At 34.0% G+C, this 14,220-nt stretch overlaps 1 protein-coding gene across 1 annotated transcript; it reads right to left on the bottom strand.

Annotated features, from left to right (window-relative positions):
• Positions 1–12,007: 12,007 nt before the first annotated feature.
• Positions 12,008–13,605, bottom strand: LOC145169499 (Pentatricopeptide repeat (PPR) superfamily protein). Its single transcript, XM_079088047.1, has one exon. It carries the CDS (start codon positions 13,448–13,450, stop codon positions 12,017–12,019), a length of 1,434 nt encoding a protein of 477 aa, XP_078944173.1. The 5' UTR covers positions 13,451–13,605; the 3' UTR covers positions 12,008–12,016.
• Positions 13,606–14,220: the final 615 nt, after the last annotated feature.

Below are 14,220 nucleotides of genomic sequence, written 5' to 3'. Positions count from 1 at the left end.
ATGTTGTTGCATACCGGTACTATGACAGAAGGTAAATTACTCAGTTTGGTAAAACACTCAACACAATTAGGGATCGTGTACTTTTATGAACACATAGATTGCTCCCAAATAGAAATTAGAAATGTAGAATGATAATTTAGTCAGACCTAGGAAGGATTTCAGTTGTATAATTGTAGATGAGGAGAATGAAGATGATGATGAAGATGTATCCCAGAGCCTTGTCCATCGATGATTCCTTACTAGCATTACATCATCCTTTTCTCCATATTTGAATGCTTCAGTCTCCATATTTGAATGCTTCAGTCTCCATATTTGAACGCTTCAGCAAGAGTTTCAAGGTTAGATCTAATTGATTTCTCGGGAATAAAAATTCCAGATTTAACAATGTCCTGCTAGAAAATTTTAGCCCTAGTAATTTCATCTTTCAAATTCGAGTATGTTCTTCTCTGCCTCTTTCAATTTAAGATGTTTAACAATTCTTTCAATCATTAAACCGCAAGGAAACAGTTAAAATTTAGAGAAAAAATTCGTCGGAAAAAAGTTCGTCGTCCCATAGATCTGAGAACGAAGTCACAAAAATAGGAACGAACGAGAGAGACAAAAGCTAGAGAGAGAAACTCAATTCGCTGGTTTTTCCAGTCTGGTGGTGTCCGACGGTGGTCCGGTGGTTCTTGGCGGCAATCCATGGAGGTCCAGACGAGGAGAGAGAATGACGCACCGGGATGGATTATTTTTATTTGTATAATAAATAAGTATTTTTCTTTAATTTAAAAAAACAGTTAGTGGTCAGATTTGTTCTCAAATGTTCTCAAATATGAAAATGTTCTCATTTGAACATAACTATATATATATATATATATATATATATATATATATATATATATATATATATATATATATATATATAGAGAGAGAGAGAGAGAGAGAGAGATAGGTTTAGGTGTTTAAACTAATTATTGTGTTATTGTATGCATAAATGTGGGCCAATCAAAATTAAATAAAATTTAAATAATTAAATAAATAAACAAGGATATTTTAGTAATTTGATAAATAGCTTCCACAAATAGTCCCTCTAATTTTGGTCAACACCACCAGATTATTAGGGATTGATGTTGTGATTCTGGCAATCGTGTTTCACTCCTCCACCGATAAAATTGAAGAACAAAATTCATTCATCTCGCCACTGAGAATTCTTTCTCCTTTCTCTCAATTTTCTTCCATAACCAACCATTCCACCATCCCTTCTGTTGGGTTATGAGCATTCTAACACTCCTAAGTGTACATGCAACCCTAAATACCTTGGATCTATGTTTTCTCTATTATACATACAATTATGAACATCCAAGGTATTATCCTAATCTAGCATACAAAATAATAAATATAACAAGATAGAATACATACCTCTTTGATGTAGAATGTCTTCATGAAGCTTGAGTGCCTAATGCCCCAAGTGTGACACCTCAAATGGTTCACACAACACCAAATACACTTGGAATAACTTGAGAGAAACTTGAACACTCCTTGAAATCGTCTAGCCCTCACACTCACACATTAGTGCACGATTTCTTGAGCCATGGGATTCTTTTATATGGTGGCTATTAGGGTTACACCATGTAACTCATAACTTTACCCATTCCTTATGCTCCATGGATTTTAACCTCCATGGAGTATCCATGGGTCACCCCATGGACTTAGTCCAACATAAGGAATCTTGGATCACAAGCCCACATATATAAGAATGAATGATTTACACAATCAACCCATATATTTAATTAGTCTCCTTTTGACCACTTAACTAATTCCAAATTAATTCTTGATCAATACTAATTAAATAACCTTATTAATATATTAGAACTTATAATATATTAACCAACCTTAAGTGTTATTTCTCTCATTATAGTCTATCCAAATGCATGACGCCATGCAACCCAAATGGACCATGCCGGGTCGGGTCAAGTCTTACCAATTATAGTTATGGACTTAGACATTAATCCAACAGTCTCCCACTTGGATAAGTCTAAAACTATTATTGCGTATGACTTCAGGAACCGATCAGCAATCGTAGCTCTCAAAAGCTTCTGTCGAACTTTGACCTTGTCGATGAACTCTGACCTTTGTCAATGACTTGTCCATTAGATAAGGGATCATATATTCCTCCATTCTAGATATCATATGGACTGAGACATGGATTATCAATCATTCTCTCTGTCCATTTGTTGTTTCCTGATTTCCGATTCATGATGACTGACTGATTGAACAAATCAAATCAATCCTGGCTTGGCCAAGCACTCACATGTATCATCTTTAAATCATCGAGGGGCCCACAGATATCGCTTTTATCCCGAAGGTAAAAGGAATAGATAAACTTCGACTCATATGGCTTGTTCTACTACTTGTTGAATCATACACAAAGGCACGTTTTATAACATCGAGTTACCAATGCGTTTGCGTGCAATCAATGTATAACCAACTCATAGTAACAACTCATATCTCTAGGTTTGAAGAATATAAGATATTATCGTCTCATGATCACTCGTGATAAAATCCATGAAGTGATTCAAATGAGCGCGGGTTGAATCCAATACTCAGAACTTATGAGCACTCATGAGTGTTGTAGCACCACTTTGTCCACCAACTTGGACCTCTACAAACCAACCCATGACAGTCTTGATTCATATATACTTCCAACATATGACCGACTGTGGATGGTTTGAATAACTTAATCATTCAGGAAGAGCGACTTAGTTATTCTGGAAGTCAAAACATGCAAAGTGAAACACAAGAATAATGAATCAAATATGGTATCAAACCCTATGAATATAAATAAACACTTTTATTTATCACCATACTGATTACTCATTATTCATTGTTTCGGTTTTATCAACTTTATACTTGAATTTAAAACAATAGTTGTCCCATGCTCCAAGCATGTACACTATGTTTTCTAAACACTAGTCATGCCATACACCAAGTATGCATACTATGTTTGTCTATGATCTTTACTTTGTAAAATAGATCAATTGAACATCACTCCAATGATCCTCTTTTCAAGTGTCCCAAATCCTTACTGCAAATGCAAGAATTCCAAATTCATGCCATTTACTGAAATCTGTTAGATTCTAAACTTATATGCATTGATCCTCTTAATGATTATGCACAAAGTCAGAAAGACTTGACAACAATCATTACAGAGCATTCCAAAGGAGATCAGCTCCTTGGAAACATCCTTCTTTCATTAAGTTTCCTAATCTTACACAGATTGAATAATTTCTAACTTTGAAACATTTCCATATTCCATTTTGACTATCACTTCTGAACAAGAGTTGCCTCCTTACAGATTATGTCAATATGGTCCTTCCAGAATTAACATTATACTTCCAACTGTCCTTGAGCAACCAATCTTTGGTAAACCTTAGATTGTCCTCGACAATTGCTTAATCATTTTAGTCATATCCAATTCTAGACCTTTTCCCTTCATAATGCCCCAGGCATTTGGAAAATTTTAGAAAGGATGAATATAGCACATGTAATCGATCCTATATCCGAACCATATGGGACACGATTCATGATGTCTCACATAAAGACTAAACCAGTCTTTTGCTATAATATTTCCATTTCAATTTTCCAAGTTCTCAAAATTCAGATTATGAAAAGGGATGCCGTAATCATAATCGAATTTTAGAACGCAAATAATGGACCCATGTATAGAATTTCCTTATGTTGAGCCATTCCAACATGAAATTCATATATATATATATATATCCTTGATTAAATACGATTAAAATCTCAATCTAAGCTTTTTAGAATTGAAATGAAGTATAATTTCCTCTCCCTTAATTATAGCAAAACAACTTTTTCAACCCCTGCAACCTCACGAATTGAAACTTTTGTTTTCTATAATTAACATTGCTAACTTGCAACCTTTGTCATAATTATCATGCTCCCACTAACATGATGATTATTAGCATAACACTTATGCTCCCACTAGCTTTGACATGTACTCAGAAATCAGCTGACTTTCTTACCAAAGTTCAGATTTCTGATACTAGATTGTTTTGATAAATCTTTATCAAAATCATACACCTCTCTTAGATAGCTCACATGTGTGTCTAAACAATTTTAGAACTATGAAAAGGGATGCCGTAATCATAGTCTCAATTGTTTAGACCTTTGCCACTTCTCACAAGTCCATGTTAGTGTGTCGGTAAACCACACACGCTCCACTAACGACTTTGAGAATGCAAATATCAAAATTGCTATCTAGCTAAAATCTACTTAGTGAAAGTGTTTCCTCACCATCATTTTCATGAATCGGAGAGAAACCTTATGACACTTAGATTTAATAGTGTATGTGTTCTTATCCTTGTGAATTTGTCAAAACCATAATCACAAGACAAGGTTAGTGACAAATCCAAACTCATATTGATTAAACTTGTGCAATCTTAAATTCTTGCCATTTGGCAGCTCAGGTGCCTGCCATTGCTTCCAAGTAGTTGTGCAACCAATTGAGAACTCTCAGAACTCCTATGCAAAGCCAACTTGAATAGGCACAAAAATTTCAACACGATAGGTTATCAACCTCAAGTCATGTGCTAGTGAAGGACTTTAGGTTTTATTCTTGATTAAGTCTTGAAACTTTCAAGAGCTTTAAGACTCCCACTGTCCTCTTGACATGTAAGACTCCCTTGTCAAATATTCAAGAGATAGTGCGGATTCTTTATCAAGACTGACACTTTACACAATTGGCCTAAGTTGGTCTCTGTTTTATCCAAAACATCACAACTTACCAATTTCAAATGTACAAGAGTAGCTAACCTTTTACTCTTACATTTGACTAGTGTTAACAAACCCTCTTTAAGATATGTCACTCAAGTTACAATCTTGGAGTATGACTCTAAGAATTGTTTTGGAACGAAGTATGACTCGTCTTTTTGATTTAACCATTTCAACAATTCATGACTCCTCTTCTTGACTTTAGAGGACCAATTGTGATATGGTATCTTAATCATTAAGATGATCATAAACATGATACTAAAGTACTCTCCCATCTTTTCAGATTTGAGAAACTTTTATCTTTCTGCCATACTTTGATTCTTCTTATTCGTTCTGTCTCACATTGAAGCTTCTCCAATGCTACAGACTTATACTTAAACTTATAAGTATAACCATATTTACTGAACTTAAGTAAATCATGACGAATAGTCTTCTTGATCTTTTGTGGTGGACTTGACCAGTGCACAAGAATGTGTACTCGATCCCTTAGTCCTTTCCTTATTCACATAAGGAATTGGTCTTAATTTTCCAAGCTGAAAGTTCTCATTCATCATACTATACAACTTGCATGATTCCAAGTTTCGGTCCAATTGAACCTTGGGTGATGAGAATCTTTCCTTATTTGGTAATATTAGACACTACCACAACCAAAAGAATCAAATCCATTTTTCCAATATTGCTATCAATGGAATCTTATAAGCAACAACTTTTCACAAATGCCATTGTAAGGATACTTAAAATAAATAAAATCAAAACCTTTTTTCTTTTATTTTAAAACTTTGCGGAAAAACTTTTCCTTACAATCCATATGAAAACCTTGTTGTTATCTATTCCTAAGCAATATAAATATCATAACTCTTAAGTAATAGCCCAAAATTCTTATCACCGAACCATGCGATTGAAATCCATCTTCGCGATCAGAATCAGCATGTACTTAATAGAGTTAGACAATGGACTTTACCTGAAGTAGAGCCAAACTTATTGACTTTAACATCCTTAGGTAAATTTGGCAGCTTCGTAACCAATGCCCCTTCCTTTGGCAATAGTTACCTATGGATCCTTGATAATGGGACTATCTCAGACTTCTCCTCTCTCTTTACCATTGGGTCAACAGAGTTGACTATGGCCGATCCCTTTCCATTGGGAAGAGAGAGCTTTACTGGATATCCAATGGCATCATTGTCAATGTCCATAGCGTTTTAGGAAGTTGATCTTAGCAAATAGATAAGATCATTAAGGGTCTTGTCTTAGTCTGTTTCATAGGATTCCCAAAAGAACTCACTATGTGACTTAGAAAGTAGTTGAGCCACCAACTTTCTCAAGACTTTGACACCCAACTCTCCCGGCTTGTCAATATGTGACTACATCTCCAAGATGTGATCACACCTAGACCTTGCCTTGCCAATAGGGCTTGAGTGACCTTAAACTTTTTAGGAACTTGTGGGTTAGGGAGAATAATTGGAGGAGGTGAAAGAAGTATGATATCCATGGGACATCATCTTCATTTAGGAAAGCTTGTTTCAAGAGATTTGGGAAGATCATAAATGTCTAGACCAGACATCTTTTTGGGAGATATTCAAGATAGTTGATTTAAAGTCCTTAATATGACACCCAATATGAAATATTAAGGCTAGGACCCAACAAACTATTTTATAACTTAGAAGAGGGATGCCGTAATCCAAGCTATAAAATATTTGAAGGTAGGTGAATGACGATTCACCAATTTCCACCATGAAAAACGAAATAATTTATTAGATTTTAATTGGATTTGAAAGTCCTAGATCTTTGAGATTCATTGAACTGTTCAAAGGCATGTTTCAATCTCGAGTGTGCCCTTCAGGTTTTGTGACTGGGATGCCGAGGATCACAAAACAAGGTGTGAATAACCATGCAAATATACTTGGTACCCTTAATATTTACCCGTCAATCGATGTGCCGGTTAACCACACACGCTCCAACGATACTATGATAAACATTAAGTTACCCTTTGCCTACCTTGTTAAGTCCAGGTTAGTGTGCCGGTTAACCACACACGCTCCACTAACGACTTAGGCAAAGTGCAAAGTGTAATTTCATGGGTTAGCACCAAATTCACATTTTCCTAAGTAACTAAGATTGGGTATTAATAAGAGTTTAGTTACTTAGTATTTATCATTAATACTTTTAATGAAAGGAGAATTATAGTCCTTGTCCTACCCGTTCGGCTAACGACCCTCCACCAGTCAAGGAAGCGGTGGGTGAGAGTGGACACCCATTAAACTGCCATTTTATAGGCAGTAACCTTATACCCCCCTTCTAGACCGGCTTCGTGAATGAGGCCTACTAACGGTAAGACTGACTTTACTCTTATACATATATATAAATATTATTAACTTATAATATTATAAAGTATAAGGGTTGAATTTTAACTTTTAAAATTCTAAGGGCTAACTTGGAATTAAAGTATTCATAAGTGAAAACTTTTCAAATTCCAAAACTTGAGGGCAAGTTTTGAAACTATTCAAAACTAATTAATTCCATAACTTATGAGTTTAAAGTAGTTTTAATTAAAAAAAAACTCTTCAAGTTCCATAACTTGAGGACAAGTTATGGAAGACTTTAAACTAATTAATAAAAAAAATAACTTTTTTTTATTGTAACTTATGGAACTAATTAAGGTTACACTTTTTTTTAATTTAATGAAGAGACTCTTGAACCTCCATAACTTGAGGACAAGTTATGGAGTCATAAAACCATTTAATTAGAACTAGACTCTTCATTTTGTAACCTTTGCCAACTTTTATGAGTTTTATGATTCTTAAATGTGACTTTTCATATAACTTGAGGACAAGTTACAAAAACACACTTTGGAATCAACTCTTAGATTAAAATGGATTGAAAACAACTATTTCACACAACTTTTCTATTAATCTAAGAACCTCATAAGAACAAGATAACTAAATCATCAATCTTCAAGAAATTAGCATGAACATACAAACTAATACAAATCTTGAAATTATGACAATTATCTTAGAAATTGGATTAGCATGAACATTACCACATCAAAAACAAGTTTACAAAAACATCTTAGGGTAATCTTCCTAGTCCAATTCCAGCCAAAACAATCGAATATATGCATCCAACTCGATTTTTCAGCTACTTTTGCAAGTATAACAAGAAAACAAACCTGGCGCTCTGATACCACTGTTGGGTTATGAGCATTCTAACACTCCTAAGTGTACATGCAACCCTAAATACCTTGGATCTATGTTTTCTCTATTATACATACAATTATGAACATCCAAGGTATTATCCTAATCTAGCATACAAAATAATAAATATAACAAGATAGAATACATACCTCTTTGATGTATAATGTCTTCATGAAGCTTGAGTGCCTAGTGCCCCAAGTGTGACACCTCAAATGGTTCACACAACACCAAATACACTTGGAATAACTTGAGAGAAACTTGAACACTCCTTGAAATCGTCTAGCCCTCACACTCACACATTAGTGCACGATTTCTTGAGCCATGGGATTCTTTTATATGGTGGCTATTAGGGTTACACCATGTAACTCATAACTTTACCCATTCCTTATGCTCCATGGATTTTAACCTCCATGGGTCACCCCATGGACTTAGTCCAACATAAGGAATCTTGGATCACAAGCCCACATATATAAGAATGAATGATTTACACAATCAACCCATATATTTAATTAGTCTCCTTTTGATCACTTAATTAATTCCAAATTAATTCTTGATCAATACTAATTAAATAACCTTATTAATATATTAGAACTTATAATATATTAACCAACCTTAAGTGTTATTTCTCTCATTATAGTCTATCCAAATGCATGATGCCATGCAACCCAAATGGACCATGCCGGGTCGGGTCAAGTCTTACCAATTATAGTTATGGAATTAGACATTAATCCAACACCTTCTTCCTCGTTAACTTCAATCCCACCGATGCAGAGGGGCGGGATGGCCATAGGAGTTCCTGCACACCGGTGGAAGCGACGGTGGTGGAAAGATCTGTGGAGGCGGTGGTGGTAATGGTAATTTACCTGAGGTAATTCATTGATTCTCAGCAATTACGCGAAATACCTGAGGTAATTTACAATATTCATCATTCATGGATTTCAATTTCTTCTTTTACCAGATCAAGTTTCATTTGGCTTCCGATCTATTGGCCAATTTTGATCTGATTGATTCATTCAAACAGGTGCGAGGTGATTTCTCGAGGGCTGAGGAGTATTGCAGCCGAGCAATCCTGGCAAACCCTAGCGATGGAAATGCTTTATCTTTAAAACGCCATCGTTTTCAGGTGCACAGAAGACGACATGGAGAAATTCGGGATTCATCTATTGGCGCTTTCTCATGTCTACCTGGTCCCACAACTGAAATCGCGTTATAGCAAAGCCTTGATCGAACGGTTAACAATTGAGAACGTAGTTGATGTTCTTCAACTTGCAAGACTCTGTAACGCACCTGATCTTCACCTCAAATGTGTAAAACTCGTGTCTAACAGCTTCAAAGCTGTTTAGAAAACTGAAGGCTGGAAGTTTCTTCAAACCAATGATCCTTTCCTCGAGCTCGAAACCCTCCAGGTCATCGATGAATCTGAATCGGTGAGTATTCTGTTAAAACTAATTTCTTCTTTAAGTGGTCTTAATAACAAATAAAAAAAGTGTATATGTTTATGTTCAACAAATCAAACATTAATCAGTTTAATAAATTGCTTTCTATCTGATTATTGATTCCGATTAAATTAATGTGCAGCTGAGGAAGAGAAGCAAGAAGCGTAGGAAAGAATAGAACTTGTATCTTCAGTTGAGTGAAGCCATGGATTGTTTAGAACATATTTTCACAGAAGGTTGCATAAGTGTAGGACCATGCAACAAAGAACCCACCAAGAACATGTATCCATGTAGCAAATTCTCAACATGTCAAGGCCTGCAACTCTCGATTCAACACGTGGCACATTGTAAGAAAAGAATGAATGGAGGGTGTGTTAGGTGCAAAAGGCTGTGGCAACTCTTCAAACTCCATTCTTCCATCTGCGAACTACCTGATTCAACTTGTAAAGTTCCCCTTTGCAGGTAACACTATAAATGCATTTTACTTCTTGGCATCATTTTATATCTTTAAAAGACTTTATAAATCTGACCACTATTTTGACTATTTTGAAAGTGAAGGTAATTTGTCACTATTTCCATATCAAATTTTCTTCTTCTTATATGATAAAAATCAATTTGTTTATGTAGATGATTCAATGGATGATATTGGTGAGATTCCAATTCTATTGGAATGGAATCACGAATTCCAATTCTGTTGGAATGGAATCATGAATTCTAATTCTGTTGGAATGGAGTATGGATATTTTCTCACTGATTTATGATTGTTCTACAATTCTTGGTTATTGGTTTTGGTGCAATTCACAAGTCCACATATTATTATTACATGATTTGATTCATGGCAGTTAATTTCGTAAAATGTCTAATTTCATTGATGATCAAGGGCTTGAAGATTAGATGATGGCTAAACAATTGTCACTGGTCTTCACAAAGGAAAGAGTTATTCTTCTGATAGAATAATCTACAATAGAATGATAGGAGTATATGTAATAATATATTCTGCTAGAATATTCAGGTCGAATAATACACATGGTTTTGTTTGTTATTAGTGAGTATTTCATTGTCATAGACTATTATATAAAGTTTTTACATTTTTAAGAATGTAATGAAAAATTTGAAGTTCTATCCAAAAATTTGTTATTAGTCAGTGTTGGCATTCTAATAGAATATCATTCTAATAGAAATATATATCCTGAAATTCCTAGAGAATATGATTTTAACAGAATGACATTCTAACAGAATAAACTCGGGTTTAATTATAAAAATTACGTTATAATTAAAATTAAAGTAATTAAAAAAATTAGAATTTTAAAATCAAGAGAGTTAATTATCCCAAAAAAATGGAATTTTCTTTTTTTAAATTTATCTCAATTGTCTAAAATACCCTTAGAATGAAATTAGATGGTATTTTTCAATTCTCTTTAATTTAATAATATATATTAATCACTTTCTTAAAATAAGTAAAATGATTGGCCCACATTTATGCATACAATAACACAATAATTAGTTTAAATATAATAACATAAGCCTATATATATATATATATATATATATATATATATATATATATATATATATATATATATATATATATATATATATATATATATATATCATGGTATCCACATTTAATGTGTAGCAAAGAAACCATATTTTTATGGTAAAAATGGCATGGATGTAAGATGGTGTCGATGTGGAATGTGGTAAGAATGATATGAGATTATGGTGATCAGTTTGAGACCAAAGCTAGTGTACGGTCGAAAACATTTAATGCATCACATCTTCCATACGATCTTCCTCATAAAAAAGTATAGGACAACATACAAATTGGGCTGACCACATGTGAAGAATTGACTTTTTGCATTGTAGCAAAAACACATTTTGTGAAAAGGTAGTTTCCATTTTCTACCTAACTGGAGAAGGTGCATGATAGTGTTCCATGTCGATCAAAAAAATAATGTAGAGTAAATTATATTTTGGGTCTCCATGTTTGGTAATTTTGACATTTCAATCCTATAAAGGTTTGTGTTGCGGTTTTGGTCCTCATTTGAGGTTTTTGTAATATTTTTGATCCCTAATCCATATAAAATGACTACTTTTTGTGCTGATTTTTGCAGTTTTTTTTAGAAAATAGTCATCTTCTTGGAAAAAATACCAAAATCGTTACAAAACCTCAAATCATAACCGAAACTTCAAGTGGAAACTTTTTGAGGCCAAAATTGTAAAATCAACCACACTCATGGATCAATGTGCAACTTACTCTTTAATGTAATTAGGTATAGTCAGTTTTCACACAAAGGACAATCAAAGGAAACCTTTTGTCCTATTCTACATGAAGTCTTTAAAAATATGAAAACGTGGATTTGAGATTCAAATGTTAGTATATATAAATGACTTTTACCCTTATATTCCAACAAAACAATTTCTTGATATTCATCAATTATAAACATTGTGAACAAATAAAAACATCAATTCACATTAGTGTTTTAAAAGCTTTTTCGGCTTAAACTAAGTCATTATGTCCCGATTAAGTAAAAAAGAAACAGTGGTATATAACTGTCCATATTAAGTCCTAAATCTATTAAGCTCATTGAGTCAAAAAGGCACTAATGGAGCAAATTATGGATCATTAATCTTCATGTTCAAATTTAAACCATATAATAACAAGTAAATATTCACACAAGAAGCTTTAGAAACATATCCCGATAAGAATCTAAAGGTGGAACCTTTTACTTCAATACAACTCTCTCCAACCATCTTTTTAACCTTCATACTCTTCCTCACTTTTTCTACCTCCTCCCATTTGCATACATTCGCATATCTATTTGCAATAATTACCAAATTGCCACTCCACTTTGGCTCCAATTCAAGTAATCTTTTTTTAACCTTCTCCCCAATTCCATCAAAGTCATTTCCACCATGAACATTACATGCACTCAACAAAGTTCTCCACACAGTTGCATCAGGCTTAATTGGCATTTTCAAAATGAAATCATATGCTTCTTTGAGGCAACTAGATCTTCCTAAAACATCCACCATTGCACCATAGTGTGTCATCCGAGGGTTAATTCCATAAACGCCCTTCATTTCTTTAAAGAATCGATACCCATCTTTCACTAATCCACCATGGCTACAAGCAGAGAGAACCCCAAGAAATGTCACATGGTTAGGTTGGATTTTAGTGAGTTCCATTTTCTTGAAAAGTGTTAAAGCATGTGTAGCGAACCCATGTTGGGCTAATCCTTGAATCATTGCACTCCATGTCCACACATTTCGATTGTGCATTTTGTCGAACACTAAATGTGCACAATTCAAAGCCCCACATTTGGCATACATGTTAACGAGTGATGTTCCTAATTGACAATTAAGTTCTAATCCTTTTGCAATTGTTTGAGTATGAACGCATTTCCCCATTGTCAAGTTCACAAGCTCAGCACAAACAGAGAGCATCACCACCATTGTAGTTCCATCTGGCTCGATCCCAATGTCTCGCATCTTTGTATAATACAGTACTGATTCATAGAACCACGAGACATGAAAGAAAGCAGAAATGATAGTGTTCCAAGAAACAGCACTTCTGTACGACATTTCATCGAACAGTTGTCGTGCATTAATGATCTTCTTGCAAGACGAATAGAAATGAATCATGGTGTTCCGCACATAGACATCGAAATCCAAACCACGTTTCAGGCAGTCGATTTGGATCTGTCGGCCTTCTTCAAAAGCCAACAACGAGGCACAAGCTTTAAATACAGAAGCGTAAGTAAGCTCAAAGGGCGTAATACTTGAAGAATGCATCTGTTTGAAGTTCAGTAAGGTTTCACTTTCTCTACACAAATCCCCATTGTTTCCTTTCCTGGTGGTGCAAACCCTGATGACATTGTTCGATGACGAAGGCTTAGAGTTTTCGGAGTGTTGAATCACAAGCCTAGCAGAACTTGAGCTGCCAAAGTGCTTTGAAGTGCAAAATCGGGTGATTTCACCAATCACATGTTTGTGGGAATGCAATCCAGATGTTAGGATTTGGGCATGAATCCGCAAGAGATCTTTCATAGTAAGTACAAGATTTTAGGATGGAAAGCAATCATTGGTGTTTCATGTCGTCTGTTATCTGTATCAGTTTCGAGTTGCAGGTAGGTTTCCTTCGCGGGAGAGTAAGAAAGGTAGTTTGTAGACAGACCATGTGGATACGTCGTACGTGAAGCACAGTAACTATCAAATATCTATCGTAGAAGTTTTAAAAAAGATCATACTTTATACTTTATGCTCTTTTCAAATAACTTAATGTTTTTCTGTAATAAATTCCTAAAATTTTAGCATAATTTACGTTTTAGTTCTAAATTAATTTTTGTTTACGAAAAAGTCTTAAAAACCGACAAAATTTTACATTTTGACCTTTTTTACCGGTTGGAACCGGTAACAAATTAATTTGAGACTATTTCGTAAACTGATCTAAAATATTGGGACTTTTCTACAAACAAAAACCTTATTATTACTATTATTATTATATTCCCTAATAAATTAAAATCTTTTTTGCCATATGTCATTTTCTCTTTCATTTGGACATATCTCATTTTCTAGAAATTTTGAATTTTCTATTTTTCACTTGTCATTTTATTGTATTTTTTCATTTTATTAAATTAAAATTCCACATTTAATATGTAAGATAATATATATGTAAGGTATTTATTAGAAATACTTATATATGTAATGTATTCAATGTATTAAAATTAATTTCAGTAATTTAAATTTTTTCTCATTTTCCTCATAAATTCAAACTTCTCAAATTGTTAAAATTTCATATGTAATTTTTTTAAAAAAAT

The sequence above is a fragment of the Lactuca virosa genome, chromosome 4, assembly GCF_052849685.1.
Source record: "Lactuca virosa cultivar CGN04683 chromosome 4, Lactuca_virosa_CGN04683_v6, whole genome shotgun sequence".
NCBI classification, from domain to species: Eukaryota; Viridiplantae; Streptophyta; class Magnoliopsida; order Asterales; family Asteraceae; genus Lactuca; species Lactuca virosa.
The sequence above is the reverse complement of the archived record's forward strand: the minus strand, read 5'-3'. Positions and strand labels throughout refer to the sequence as shown.

Bases quoted from the DNA above. Each gene is read 5' to 3' on its own strand.
- LOC145169499 (XM_079088047.1), bottom strand. From the start codon at position 13,450: ATGAAAGATCTCTTGCGGATTCATGCCCAAATCCTAACATCTGGATTG.